Source organism: Talpa occidentalis, unplaced genomic scaffold (genome assembly GCF_014898055.3).
Source record: "Talpa occidentalis isolate TD23 unplaced genomic scaffold, MPIMG_talOcc4v2.1 talOcc4.12, whole genome shotgun sequence".
Classification (NCBI taxonomy): domain Eukaryota; kingdom Metazoa; phylum Chordata; class Mammalia; order Eulipotyphla; family Talpidae; genus Talpa; species Talpa occidentalis.
The window spans coordinates 52,832,164-52,846,311 of record NW_023601212.1 but is presented as its reverse complement, the minus strand read 5'-3'; the positions used below and the strand labels follow the sequence as shown (position 1 = coordinate 52,846,311).

Sequence of the window (14,148 nt, the reverse complement as noted above, 5' to 3'; positions counted from 1 at the left end):
GTGCCTACTGTGTCCCTAATAGAAGCATTCCAGGATCTAGGATATCTAGAATGGCACTGTCCACACAGGGCCACAAGCTCTATATGGCTATTGAGCACCAGAATGTCTAGTATAAATAAATAGACTATATAAAATATATTGTTCAAGGTAATTTTTTCCCTTTTAGCTCTTTTAAATTGCATATTTCTATTGGTCAGTGCTTGTCTAGACTCACAGACCCTAAAGTTGTAAAGATTAGAAATTACCCTCAATAAGTCTCTTATACCGATAGTAAACAAATCACTCCTAATTTCATCCACTGGTTTCCAGACCCAAGTCTTTTACTTACTGGGGACATAGTAAGTAGATGTTCTAAGATACGTTCTACTTAATAAATATTTTAAATCATCAACTATAAGATTATACCATGTCCTAATTTCTAGTGGTGAGATGAATAACTTGCAATTTCTGTCCTCAATGAATTGACATTCTATATTGTCTTCCATACTATTAACCTCAAAGAATTCTTCTAATATTGAGATCTTTGGGATCTCCATTTTTCAATAGCAATGTTTAATATATATTTTTTGAAATAAATGCTTTTGAAATGGCAATCAGGGACCAGACACCCACTCTGAATTGTGTATGAGATAGAATGATATTTGAGAAGAAGCCTTTCATGGAAGAATGTCATCATAACAATGAATGGTTTCAGTTAAAACACATTTCAGTTGATGAAGTGGTAGAGAATCTGTGAGAGTTTGCTGATGACAAAGCAAGAATTCCAGACGGTGAGTAGAAGGATGTAGGATGGGTTAGCAGGAGTGTCAAGGAAGACTGGAAGTCATTTGGACTACGATTGGATGTCATGTGGTCCAGTTAAAACTGGGGAGGGACAACATTTAATGCCAATTAACATGATAAGGAGAGGTATAATGAGCTTGGTCTCTGCAGTCTTCTGGGGAAGGTGGGCTCTAAGCCTTATGACTAGTAGACTTAGATAACAAGGTTTAGGGTGATATAAGTGTCAGGGTGGAAATCATCCCTACTTCTCTTAGTACTAAGTATCTGAGATAGCAATTGTAGTGATAGTGATTTTTCCACATGCACTCAATGTCTGCTAGATGACCTTGTTACTTTGTCCCTGCTTGTGCACTGCAATGTTCTTTCTAACATGGTGTTCCCCAACTTTGTGATTGCTTTCATTAGATTTTTCAGTGGAAATTATCAAAGAACCAAGGATAATCTCACTCTCGTCTAGGAAATCGTCCTTTGTCAAAAAGGGTGATATAAGGAAGCCCTCAACAAGACCTGAGTAAGATATAGAATCTGACTATAGCAACATCTTCTGACACAAGCTGTCTTTACTCTCAAATTTGTTTAATGTTGAACTAATCTTTCTGTATGTAGATTTCCAGACTTCTTTCCATATGTCACACAGAGATGTACAGACACTGTGTATTTTAAATAAGTATTAATTTCCAAACTTGGTGCCATGCAAAACAATTATTTTACTTAATATCATGGATACCCTTTCACATCAGTTTGTATAGGTCCACTTTCTTCCTTAGTATGGATGCAGAATGACTTATTACACTATATCTTTTTTATGGACATTTACATTATCTTTATTTTTCATTACCATAAATAATACCACAATAAGCATCTTTGCACATCTATTTTTGTGGCTTCCCCAGCCCCCCTTGTGCTCGGGATTTTGTTTGGTGCCAAAAGTTGCTGCTGGTCAAGCTAAAATGTAGAGTCAGTGGATCAAGAAGATGTGGTACATATACACCATGTAATATTACTCAGCATTCAAAAAAGATAAACACATGCAATTTGTAGCAACATGGATGGAGCTGGAAGGGATCATGCTCAGCGAAATAAGCCAGAAAGAAAAAGAAAATTACCAGATGGTCTCACTCATAGCAGGAATCCAGAAAACTTAAATAAGGGACCACAAAAAAGAATAACTATAAGAAAGAAAGTATCAAAATCAACAAACAACTATGAACCAGAGACACTCTATGGAGTGTGGTGGTGGGGGGGGCGGGAAAAGGAGGGCTTGGGGTCAAAATAAGGGGGTTGTAATTGTATGGGGAATATAAAAAATAAAATTTAAATTAAAAAAAGATAACATAATATTGATTATTATCCAAAGTATAAAATAAATATACTTGAGTGCAAAAAAATTAAAAATAAAAAAAAATAAATAAAATGTAGAGTCAGGCAGGGGGCCTCTTACCAGGACAAAAGTCTTGGTATGAGGAACATACTGGAAAACCAGTATCTGCTGAAAAAGCAGGCAGACTTTATGGCCAAATTAGCATAACCAACTAGACCACCTTGACAGCAAGTTGACAGGAAGTCAACTGTAAAACACGGACTAGAGATAGAATGTTTTGATTCGCAGCAACATTGGAGCCCCCCCAAGCAGCAGCCTCATTGACTATCCCCTAGCTTGTGCCAGACTGTTATGCATCCCCATTCCACATCCCCACCAGGCACATTCCTTTATACATTCTTCCACATACTTGCCCACCATCCCTGAATCTGATACCAAATAAATGTGAGAGGATGAAGTTCGAAGGAATTATGCTCAGTGAAATAAGTCAGAAGGTAAAAGAGAAACATCAGATGGTTTCACTTATAGGAGGAATATAGGGGAATCAAATAATATATCAGGAGAAAAAATAATAACAATACAAAATAAAACAAAACAAAAACAAACAGATAATTATAAATCAGAGACATCCTGAGGGGAGGAGGAGGGAGAGGGATCAGAAGGAGGGAGGGAGGAGCACAGGGGACTGAGGTGATGGTGCACAGGTGCATTGGTGAAGGGAAATCTATGGGGACCACACCTGAGGGGGGAGGAAGCAGACATTTTCTAAAAATGAACAATGATGTAGGGCCTCCCCGGTGGCGCAGCGGTTGAGCACTGGGTTGCGAAGCTGCCCGCAGCCTCTGTGGCACCGGTTCGATCCCCGGCTGCTCCCCGGCCACTGGAGGAGGGTCCCACATGGCGCGCAGACCTCTCCTGCCGCCCGCTGCTCCCCTCAGCAGTGTACTTCAACCCTTCTGCCTGCTCTGCTCCCCGCTCTGGCTCTGGTGAATTCTCTCACCCTCCCGCGCTTCTGACTGTACCCAGTGCATGTATAAAACAAAACAAACAAACAAATAAATAAATAAATAAAGCATGCCTCTATTAAAAAAAAAAAAAATGAACAATGATGTAAAAATATATTTAAAATATAAAAATGAACAAATACATTAGGTACAATTGAAAGACAAAAATCAATCAATCAGTCAATCAATCAATAATGTGAGACTGGCCATACTGGGACTTTGAGTTAGTTATCTTTCCTCCTCTCCATGCTGCTACCAAAGCTGCCACCCTGCGAGGTGACATATTTTTATCTATTTGTGGTTTTTTAAATTATGTATTACTTTAGTGGCTCCCAACTGGTTCCTTACTTTATGTCTCCACCTTATAGTCACTCTAGAGTCAGCCTTGGCAGGTCTCACTTCTAGGCAAAGGCTGTGGTCCTTTCTTTCTGGAGTGCTTACTCATCTCTCTTTCCACATAGCACAAATGCCACCTCTACATTAAAAATTCCCCAAATGTATGTCTGCTGTGTCTTTCCTCTCTTCTAAAACACCAAGCTCTTAAAATATAACACTAAGCACTTATCTTAATTACAAGCTATATGAAAAGTCTTCTTATAAATGGTAGATATATATTAGCACATAAAAACTTGGTGATCACTGATAGACTATTTTGCTAGAAAAAAAGCTCTTACAATTATATTTTCAGTTACTTTATAACTGTCTCTGAGCGTGATAAGTCCTATTCTCTTCTAAATATTCTGTCTAGATCTGCCTTTCCTTCATAGAACTGCAATTATTCTGTGAGTTTCAATCATTTATTGTTCCTTTTGCTCTTCCATTGTACTATTTACCATTCTCCATTATGTTTACAGAAATATTTATTTTCCAATGAGTGAAGATGAGCATAAGCCTTTTTAAATAATTTATTCATAAGGTCATTAAATTCTAGAGGGAATATACAGGATAATTTAGTCCAATTTCATGTCATCTGCTATGACCTCAACAAAACAGCCCAGGGAAATTCCAGTTTTAATTCTCTTAACCGTTTCCTTAACTTTATTTCAATGTAATAAACAACTATTGATCAGTTGCATCCCAGACATGCTTTAGGTGCTAATGGTACAAAAAATAAAAACACACAATACTTGCCCTTAATCTAATATAACCAAAAAACCACAAAACTAATCTAAAAATGTTTTGATAAAGTATTGTTAATAACTATGAAAGTATGGTGGGAAAAAAAGGAAAATTTGAGGGAGGATTAGGGTAAGTCTGAGCATCAGAAAGGCCATAAACTATGTGTAAGAACTCAACTGCAAAGAAATGGGAGTATTTTGTGGGTTTGGGGCCTCTTCTAAAGTGAAGAAGTGTCAAAAAAATTTAAATTTGGAAAACATGAAAGTAGTATTCAAAGACTTGAAAGCAGTCCAGTGATACTACACAAAGAATAGTATGGGGTGAAAGGATAAGACACAAGATTAGAAAGCCAGATTGAGACCAAATAACTATAAGAATGTCTGGAGTGAATTGCTAAGGAATTTGTATTGGTTAAATCACAATGAGCATTCATTCCAGTTTGTTTGAATACAGGTAGTGAAATGCATATCATATGGATTTAAAAAAATATTACTCTGGAAGAAATAATGGTTGTCTAAGGAATCAGAAGCCCAAAACTGAAGGCATAAATAATAGTTAAAAATTCATTGCAGTTGTTTGGCAAATGATATTAAAGGTCTGAAGTAGACAGTGGGGATAGAAGTGGAAAGGAGGACACAGAATTTAAAAACACTGGAAGAGGAAGAAGCAACCATCTAGATGATGGCATAAGAGCATCACACATCATTTCACCATAAAAGCAATGATAAAACTGGACAAACCTATCAAAGAAATTTTAGAACTCAATAAATTACATTATCCAAAATAGCAGTTTTAAACTTCACCTCCCTTGAAAAAAAAAACACAAGAAATTATGGCCCATGTACAAGGGAGGGTTGGTCAATAGAAACTGTTCCTGAGGTGATTGGTTATTGGACTTACCGAGAACTTCTGAACTAAAGGAAACCATGTTTAAGGAATTAAAAGAAAGTCTGATGATAATTAGCAATCAAATGCAGATAAGTAATGAGATAGACATTGTAAAATATAACCAAATAAAAATCTGGAAAATGTTGAAAATTCAATAACTGAAAAAAAAAAATAGTTAGAGAGAATCAAAAGCAGAGATTTGAGTTGACAGAATCTGAATTTTAAAATAGCTCAAATGTTGTTATCCGGCCTAAAGAAAAAATAATAAAAACATAAAAATAGAACCTTGGACTTGAGGAATATAAAGAACTCCAACATACCAATAATTGTCATCCCAGAAGGAGAGGAAAGAGAGTATGGGGGCAGAAATTTGTTTTGAGTACATAACAGTTGAATATTTCCCAAGTTAGAGTAACATCCTAAATCAAAACATACAGGAAGCTTAATGAATTCTAATTGGTCTGAGCTCACACCTAGAGATCCACACCTAGTAGTCAGCTGTTGTGAGAAAAAGAGAAATGTCTTTAATTACTTAAGAGTAGGAGGATTTCTTATATTCAAGGGATGCATAAAAATAAAGCTTACTTCATATCAGAAATAATGGTGATGAAAATTGGTGGGACAATAAATTCAAGCTAAACTCAAAGGGAGTAGAATGAAAAAAATGGGTATTACAGTGGAAATAAATAAATGAAAGAGAAAAATTAGAGGAAATGCAGGCAGACAAGCACATGTTTTGTAACCATCAACAAAACTGATAAACTATTAGCTATACTTAGCTATACTGACCAAGGGAAAAAAGTGAGATGGAGCAGACCATCAAAATCTGGATCAAAAGAGAGGATATAACCATTGACTTTTAAAAAATTTTAAAAAATCAAAAAAATCAATTAATACAATATTACTAAAATAAGGGGGAAATTCCACATGCATTCAATTGATGCATAAAAAGATTTTACAAAATCAACAACCATTAATGATAAAAATTCTCAAAATTAAAATAGAAGGGCATCTATTTAAAAAAACCCTACAGCTAAGATTACACATAGTGAAATAGATGTGGTGGGGAGATTGTGGGTGTATGTGGAGAGATTTAAATGATGTGTGGGTGCATGTGATATAAAGATGAGGTTCAAAGGGCAGTTGGAAGTGGAACTCATGGAAACTATAGCTAGTTTTACTGTGTAAATGAAATTGAAAGTATAGAGGAGACAAAGATTGTCTAGGAAAAAATAATTATAAGGAAAAAGTAAAGAGGACTGAGGATGAAACATTAGGAGCATCTATTGTTTAAGGAGCAGTGAAAGAAAAAAACCAGCAAAGAAATTTTTTCAATATTGATCAATAACAACTGATCAATCATACTCTGTGTCACTAATTTAGAGTTGTTTGAACCCATTATGTAAAAAGAAGGTCCCATTGAAAAACAATCGTCTCCTTTAAAATATCTCTTCTCTTCCACTGAGGTTGTCAAATGATGGGAACAAGTTTAGGATGGATACATAATCCTCCCTCCAAGGAAATGGACAGATTAACTGATCCATCCATGCTGCTCTTCTCACACACAACCTGGGAGATGACCTTCCCTAGCTGGAGTAGAATCCAGCATCAGTATCTCTTTCTCACGGCCAATGATGCTTTCTTATTTTCCAGAAGCATGGAAGAAATTCTCATAAATACAAACCACTTGGAGTGCTTCAGGGAGTTCCTCAGAGAACGAAAGGCAGAAACCCCATTGTTACTCCTGATAGCCATACAGAGGTTCAGTACAGAGAAAAATGAAAAGATTCAAAAGTCTCTCTTTGAAAACATAGTCAAGACTTTCCTCCATGGCAGATTACCTCCTGGTATGTATACTTTTCTCATGTTTTCTTCTCCCACAAGTACCTTAGGCAACTGCTGAGTGCTTGTCTCACGTGAGCCCCCAAGAGACAAGAACAGAGCAGTGATCACATGGGACAGTATTGAGATAAAGACTGAGAAGGAGAGTGAAAGCAGACAACAGTAACAATAAAACTCCAAAGAATAATAGCAGTGAAAGAAAGCCAGTGCAAGACACTTGGACTTCTATGTGAAATATATCCTTTCATTAACTTTTCGTCAACCCTGAGGTACTCCCTATGAGGTCCATTTTACTAATATGGACGGTGAAACACAGAGTTAACTAACTTTTCCAATGGGTAGAATGTGAATTAAAACTCAAGTTGCTTGACTCTCAAGTCAACTAGATTGGAGTTAAATACAAAAGCAAAAGCTTGTTGTTTTCAGCATTAGTGTCCATCACTGTTGGGGTGTAAAGAGAGTTGTACTTGGAAGGAGAACTGTCTCACTGAAAGATCTTTATTTCATACAGTTTGTCTTGTTTTCTTGGGTAATTCTGATCCATATAAATTCATCTTTACCAGAGCAGAAATTTCAAGTAAAGTCATTGACCTTTAGAATTCTGGAGCAAAATAAAAGGGGCTAGCATTAGCGCATCCTTGAATTAAACAAATCTATAGGAACACAATGAAAGCCTCCTATTTTGGCAGAGATGAAACAGATGTTTGGCAATTTTCTTGTGTTTGCTGCTTACTTGTGATAAATCATGATAAAGCTATAAATCTTAGGAAAGAAAAATAAGAGGTAACATTGATAAATCCTATTGGAGATATTAATTTGCTGGGCCCCAAGATATCAAATTCTGTACACTGTTTTGAATGAGATAGAAGAAAAAGAAGAGCATGTAGCTCTTGTCCTTGACACGTTTTCAAGTCTTATTTAATAAACACTACAGTCTTTGAACACCTGGAGAATCATATTGCCCTTATGTTTCTTATTTGTAATTTTGGATTCCCCATCTCTCCAGCAATTTAACTTTAATATTTTACTCTTCTGCTCACTTCCTATATCAGAAACTTCAAACTAATTGCAGAAATCAATCCTTTAAATATTGTTTCCCCTTAAGCAGTCATCTTTGACATTTTAATAGAACTAAACCAGGACAGAATTTGCACATAACAATCCAAATAGACTTTTGAGATTCTCAGGCAAATTGTGAAGGACTCGCTATCTAACCAGATTGAGAATAAAGGATGGTAAGACTTTATGGTTAAAAAAAAAAATCTTTAGTTACCTCAGATGATAGACAAAATTTTTATTGCTGTCTTGCATTTTTTAGAAGAAATGCTGCAGTGCAATATCCCTTTTATCAGAGAAATCATTCATAAGCGCGGCGTCAGCGTAGCCACATTGTTTATGCTCCAGACCTATGTCATGAAATCTCTAGAAGAAAAGTGGTGAGTCTTATTTGGTGAAGGCAATGTTTCTTTTTGGAGATGCCTATTGGCTTCTGCAAGTCACATTACTCAGAAACTTATAATCCATTCTCTTAATTCATTGCCACAACAGTCTTACAAAAGAGGGCAAGTTCATCTTGAACCTTCTTAGTCTCAGACTTTGTGGTTTGTCACCTCTACAAGGAAACTTACTGGAGTCCTGGGTGCCCCCAACGTCTCTGCCCTCTCCCAGGTTGGTGCACTGACTGGCACTGCTGCATTGATGAACAATTATGACTCCCCTGCCACGATTCTGCCAGCTTTGTGGGCTCCAGGCCATACACCTTCAAAAATTCAGATGTGTGGGGACAACCAGTTTTGTTCTGATGATATGCTGATGTGAATTGTGTGAGAAATTTATCCGGTTTCTGGTTGCTCTTTGAGGGAAGGTTTCCTATTGTTTTTTATTCTATGTCTGCAACTTTAATCTCCTGGCAGGTTTAAAGAATACCAAGACTTATTCCCACTTCATCATTCAGAGATGCAAGTCGAAATAAAACCTCCACCTAGGAAGCTCTCAAAGATAGTAGTAATCCATCTACATCAATCCCAGGTCAGTGAGGAAGACAGTCAGGACAAGATTTTGGGGACAAGGAGACCACTAGGTATCATTGAGCATACAAAAAAATTCACTGTTAGTTTATTTATCTACTACAGCAACTGTTTTTGGGGGTAGGTTTTTATATTTCCATTTTACATAGGAGGAATCTGAATCTCAGAGAAAATGTTACAGCAGGAATTTAAGAAAATCTTTCTCTTTATTATGTTTAGAATTAATTATTAGGCATAGGGTTCAGGTGCATGGGAATCAAAATATCAGCTGCAGGGGCCTCTTTGGTGGCGCAAGGGGTTAAGAGGCTACCTATGAATCTCACCGCAGCTACTGCAGCACAAGTTCGATCCCCTGGCCAGGGAGCTACCCACATGGCACAGCAGACCTCTCCTGACTTGCCTGCTGCTCTCCTCAGCAGTGTATTTCAGTCTGCCTGCCAGTGCTGTTCCCTGCTCTGTGTCTGGTGAATCCTCTCACCCTCCTCACCTCTGGCCTGTGCCCCAGTTCTTGTATGTATAAATAAATAAATCTTTTAAAAATATATAATCAGTTGCATTCTTGAAGGCCAGTCTAGTGGACATGGGTTGGCCATGAAGCCAAGTGGATTTGAGCATCTCCTTTGCACCCAGTTTAAATTTACTCACACATCTGGTCACTATCATAGTGGAACCATTAGGCCTCCACTTATTCTGTGAGCTTCTTACAGTGTGACAAAGGTCCAGTCTGAACAGAGGTATTCTGCAGGCCAGCAGCTAACAGAGATGGGATGACCACAGAGCATGCCTTATTCTGGTTTCCAAATTCATGAATTATCTAACTCTTTCTTTCTCCCATAGGAGGAGAGAAAAAGTGAAAAAAAAAAGTGATAGGAATCTTATTTAGGGAAGACTCTTTAAAAGGTTTGAGAAAAAATGCAAACTCCTCATATAATCATTTGCTCAATGTGCTATAGGAGTGCTTGTGTTATCAGTGCACTTTGAGCCTAGTTCTTTCTGACTGCCAAGATATGTTGAGAGATCTCTGCAAATCATCCCTAGGACAGTTGCTCCACTAATCCAGATATAAACACATAGGACTCCCTGCTTTCTCCTCTCTGTTTCATCCATACCTGAATGAATTCCATGTCAGGGCACCATGACATGTAAGAAATTTTTTCCATGTAGGATTGAGAACATCTGGAACAGGGACACTTTGTTTTAATTTCAGATCTTCCAGTTATTCTTAGATAAGAAAAGATAAAAAGAAGTCAACATGTATGTCACGCCTACCTTGCACCAGAGGCAAACCCTTGTGTTGGGGTTTACGTATATAATTACTAACTTTCATTGCAACCATGAAAGCAGTTGTTTTTCCACTTTATACATAGAAACACTGATATGCAGACTAAGTAAGGTGACACAAATTACAAAAATAGGGAGAAAGTAGGTTCCACACTCAAAGTTTCTGATCCCAAATCCAGTATTTTTTTGCACCTGACCACTGCCTCTCAAACCATGCTTATATTGGGACTCCTTCGCTGCAGAATGGGAGAAGGGAACTAGATCAACAAGATTCCTTCTGGCTCTACACGTCAGTTTTTTTCAAGGGGTAAAATGACTGGGGAATGGTCACTTGGCATCTGTTAAGAAACAGAAGAAACACAAAATGCATTCGTATGTGCATGTGTGCTGGTGTGCGTGCAAGTGGTATATGCATCTTGCATGCAATTTTATTTTTCTTTATTCCTTCAACATTTCAAAATGTGCCCAAGCTATCATTTATTTCCTGTGAGAATGGGCTCATCTCTGTCCTCTGTTTCTTCCTGATTTTAGCTCTCAAACTGCCTCTTCCAATCACATCATCTCAAATCTTCACTGTTGAAATACTGTGGTTAAAAGGGTGTCTCTGCTGACCACAGGCTTCCATGACTCAGCCAGAATTTTCTTCTACCCTCCAGCTGGATTAATCTGTGGAGAGTTATAAAAGCACTCTGACCTAAGTTTCCTCACCTTTCAACCAGAGCTAACAATTATTCCTTTTTGTGATAGTGGTATTGTAGGGTTAAATGTAAGGAAGGTCAAGTTTCTGACACAAAATAGACTCTCAGTGAGCAGAAGCTATATTAATGAATGTAACAGACCTCTCTCTCTTTTCTCAGAAAAAATGGTGGCTGAAATTGATCAGTTTCATCAGGAGCTTTTGTAAATACCGCAAATTTATGTCTGATCCGAGTAAGCGCCAGGAATTGGAAGACTATCTTCGCTTGGAAGTATTTAATAACAAGGAAAGTAAGTCTTTATTACCTTTACCTGCTGATGTTTTGGCCACAAAGTTTAGCCAAAGTTTAGATAAGAAGCTTCAGAGCTTATAGCTGTATGTCATGCTTGTGTTAGCCTGGGTGCTAGCAAAAACCCCATGACCTGGGGCAAAGCCAAGTCCACCCTCTACAGAGAGGATGTGACTGCACAGTGAGCCAGCCAGGAGGCAGGCAAGTAGGCTAGGGCATTTTACAAAACTTTCACTGTGTTGGTTCATTTGTCCTCCAAGAATTCTTTAAAACATTTTCTGCTTGTAATAAATGCTTTTAATAAAAAGATAATTTAAAATGATGAGAATTCAGGGCAGCGGAGGAGGTCTCCTACTTCACTCCTGGGAGGATAATCTAAAGCAGTCTAAAGGCACATTGGACTCCAAGGATTCTGTGACTTGGGGCAAAAACTAGATTACCTCCTGGACATCAGAGACCCACTCTGACTGCGTGGGACAGAAGAGATATTGAGAAAACTCAACTCTGTACAGCAAGACCTGGGTGGTGGGTGAGAAGTGCCTGGAGCCAGTGGTGGGGGTGAACCGGCAGTGCCAGCACACACTCCCTCCATGGGACAGTCTCATGAGGGCAGAGGTAGTTAGCATGAACCTAACAGTGGGGAGATACGTGTGAACGTGCTGGGATGAGCCCAGGGGACAGTGTCCCCAGCCAAGAAGACTAAGAAAAAAAACGGTGTTGCTCCCTCCACCATCCACCTCCTGGCTCAGGTTAATTCAGTGAAGCTGTGCCTGAAAACACCGTGAAGCTGCTCTGGAAGGTTAGCCAGCACTGCAGAGGCATGGGTCTGAAGCCCAGAAAGGAGAGGTATAAGTGATAACGGAGGCACAAGCCACCCCTGCTCACTACTTTCATTAGTGACTGGACCTCTTCAGGCCCCTACCCCAGGGCGGTTAGAGGCATTTACAAATTAGTTCTACATGACATATAGCGCCATCTACTGGAAATGTGGGTGTTCTGCACCTTTAAGACAAGAATGCTTAACAACCTACTTCAGAAAGTATTGGATAGGTGGTAAAAAATTCCTCAGGGGATTTTCAACAAAGAGAACAAATCTCCAGGAAAAAAATACAAAGACATGGGAGATCTTTCTTCCCATCAGACACAGAGTTCAAAATTACCATGAAAAAGAAATTCATAGAAATGGAAGAAAACAGAAATGCTGAGAAGAGAAAAGAAATGAGAAAAATAAATGAATGTCCTGAGAAATAAAATTAATGAACAGAAGATAATTGAACCTTTAAGAAATAATGGATATGGGCCTTCCTGGTGGCGCAGCGGGTTGAGCGCAGCGCTGTGAAGCTGTCCGCAGCCTCTGCAGCGTGGGTTCAATCCCAGCCACCTGGGGAGATACCCATGTGGCGTGGCAGGCCTCTCCTGTCTCGCCCGCTGCTCCCCTCAGCAGTGTTTTTCAGTCAGTCTGCCTGTTCTGCTCCCCACTCTGTCTCTGGTGAGTATTCTCACCCTCCCGCACATCTGGCCTGTGCCCGGGTTCTTGTATAAATAAATAAATCTTAAAAAAAATAACAAAAGAAATAATGGAGATACAGGATGTAAAGAACTAAAGAAAAGGTTAAAAATTTTTAGAGAAACCTATGGAAGTAGAATAGAACAAATGGAGGGGAGTTCCACATTCCTCTCCAATTATCTAGTGGTTTTATTCCCAATTTTTAATTACCTTTTAAAATTCATCTGATTAAACTATAATTTATGTATAATATTAATCAATTTTAAGTGTGCAATTTGATGTTTTGACAAATGTGGTCCCCTCCATAATGACAAACTAAAATATTTCCATTACCACAAAAAATTCTCTCATGTTCCTTTTTAATCAGCACCCTTCCCCTTTCACCACCATTGTGTAGTCTGGAAACCAGAGGTCAGCTTTCTATCACTATAGTTAACCTTTTCTAGAATTTAATACAAACAAATTATGCAGTATATAGTCTTTCATGTCTGGCTTCTTTTATTAAATATAACTCTTTTGAAATTCAACTATGTTGTGGTGTGTATCCATAGTTCATTTCTTTTTAGAGCTAAGTAGTATTACAAATTAATGTGTCATAATTTTTTTTAAAGATTTATTTTATTTATGCAAGAGCTGGGGTACAGGCCAGATGTGCGGGAGGGTGAGAGGATTCACCAGAGCCAGAGCGGGGAGCAGAACAGACAGACTGACGAAACACACTGCTGAGGGGAGCTGCGGGCGAGACAGGAGCGGTCTGCTGCTCCATGTGGAATTCTCGCCGGCCAGCCGGGATGGAACCCACGCTACAGAGGTTGCGAACAGCTTCACATAGCAGGGCTCAACCGCCTGTGCCACCAGAGAGGCCCTGTCATAATATTCTTATCCATTCACTAATTGATGGACATGTGGGTTGTTTCCAGTCTAGAGCTATCATGACTCAAGTTACTATGAATATTCAAGCAGAAACCTTTTCTCTTGGATGGAATTTCCTAGGAGTGGAATGATTGAGTCATGTGGTAAGGGCATGCTAACTTTATAAGAAACTGTCAAATTTTTCCAAAGACTGTATCATTTTTGCATTTATACCACTGATGTAACAAAGTTTCAGTTGTTCTACTTTCTTGCCAGACTTTGATACTATTAGTCTTTTTAATTTTAGCTATTTTTTGGTGAGTTGTCTTTCCAAAGTTTTGCCTATTATAAAAATTGGATTGTCACCTTAGGTTGAACTATAAGAGGGCTGACTATAATCTAGATATATTCTTTGATATATATATATTTAACAAATATTTTCTCCCAGCTGGTAACTTGCCTTTTCATTTTCTTTGAAGAGAATTTTTAATTTGATAAATTTCTTTTAATCAATTTTTTCTTCTATAGTGTATGCATT

At 38.2% G+C, this 14,148-nt stretch overlaps 1 protein-coding gene across 5 annotated transcripts in view; it reads left to right on the top strand.

The window, feature by feature from the left end:
• Nucleotides 1–14,148, top strand: part of RGSL1 (regulator of G protein signaling like 1) — a 51,604-nt gene that overhangs the window by 19,252 nt on the left and 18,204 nt on the right. For all 5 annotated transcript variants that reach the window (XR_005124265.2, XR_005124264.2, XM_037506334.2 and 2 more), the window contains exons 11-15: nt 1,189–1,294; nt 6,769–6,962; nt 8,276–8,393; nt 8,871–8,985; nt 11,123–11,252. Coding sequence is in view for 3 of the 5 variants with exons in the window: in XM_037506334.2 (XP_037362231.1) it covers nt 1,189–1,294; nt 6,769–6,962; nt 8,276–8,393; nt 8,871–8,985; nt 11,123–11,252 (663 nt within the window). In the remaining 2 variants the exon portion in view is untranslated. The remainder of the gene's footprint in view (nt 1–1,188; nt 1,295–6,768; nt 6,963–8,275; nt 8,394–8,870; nt 8,986–11,122; nt 11,253–14,148) is intronic.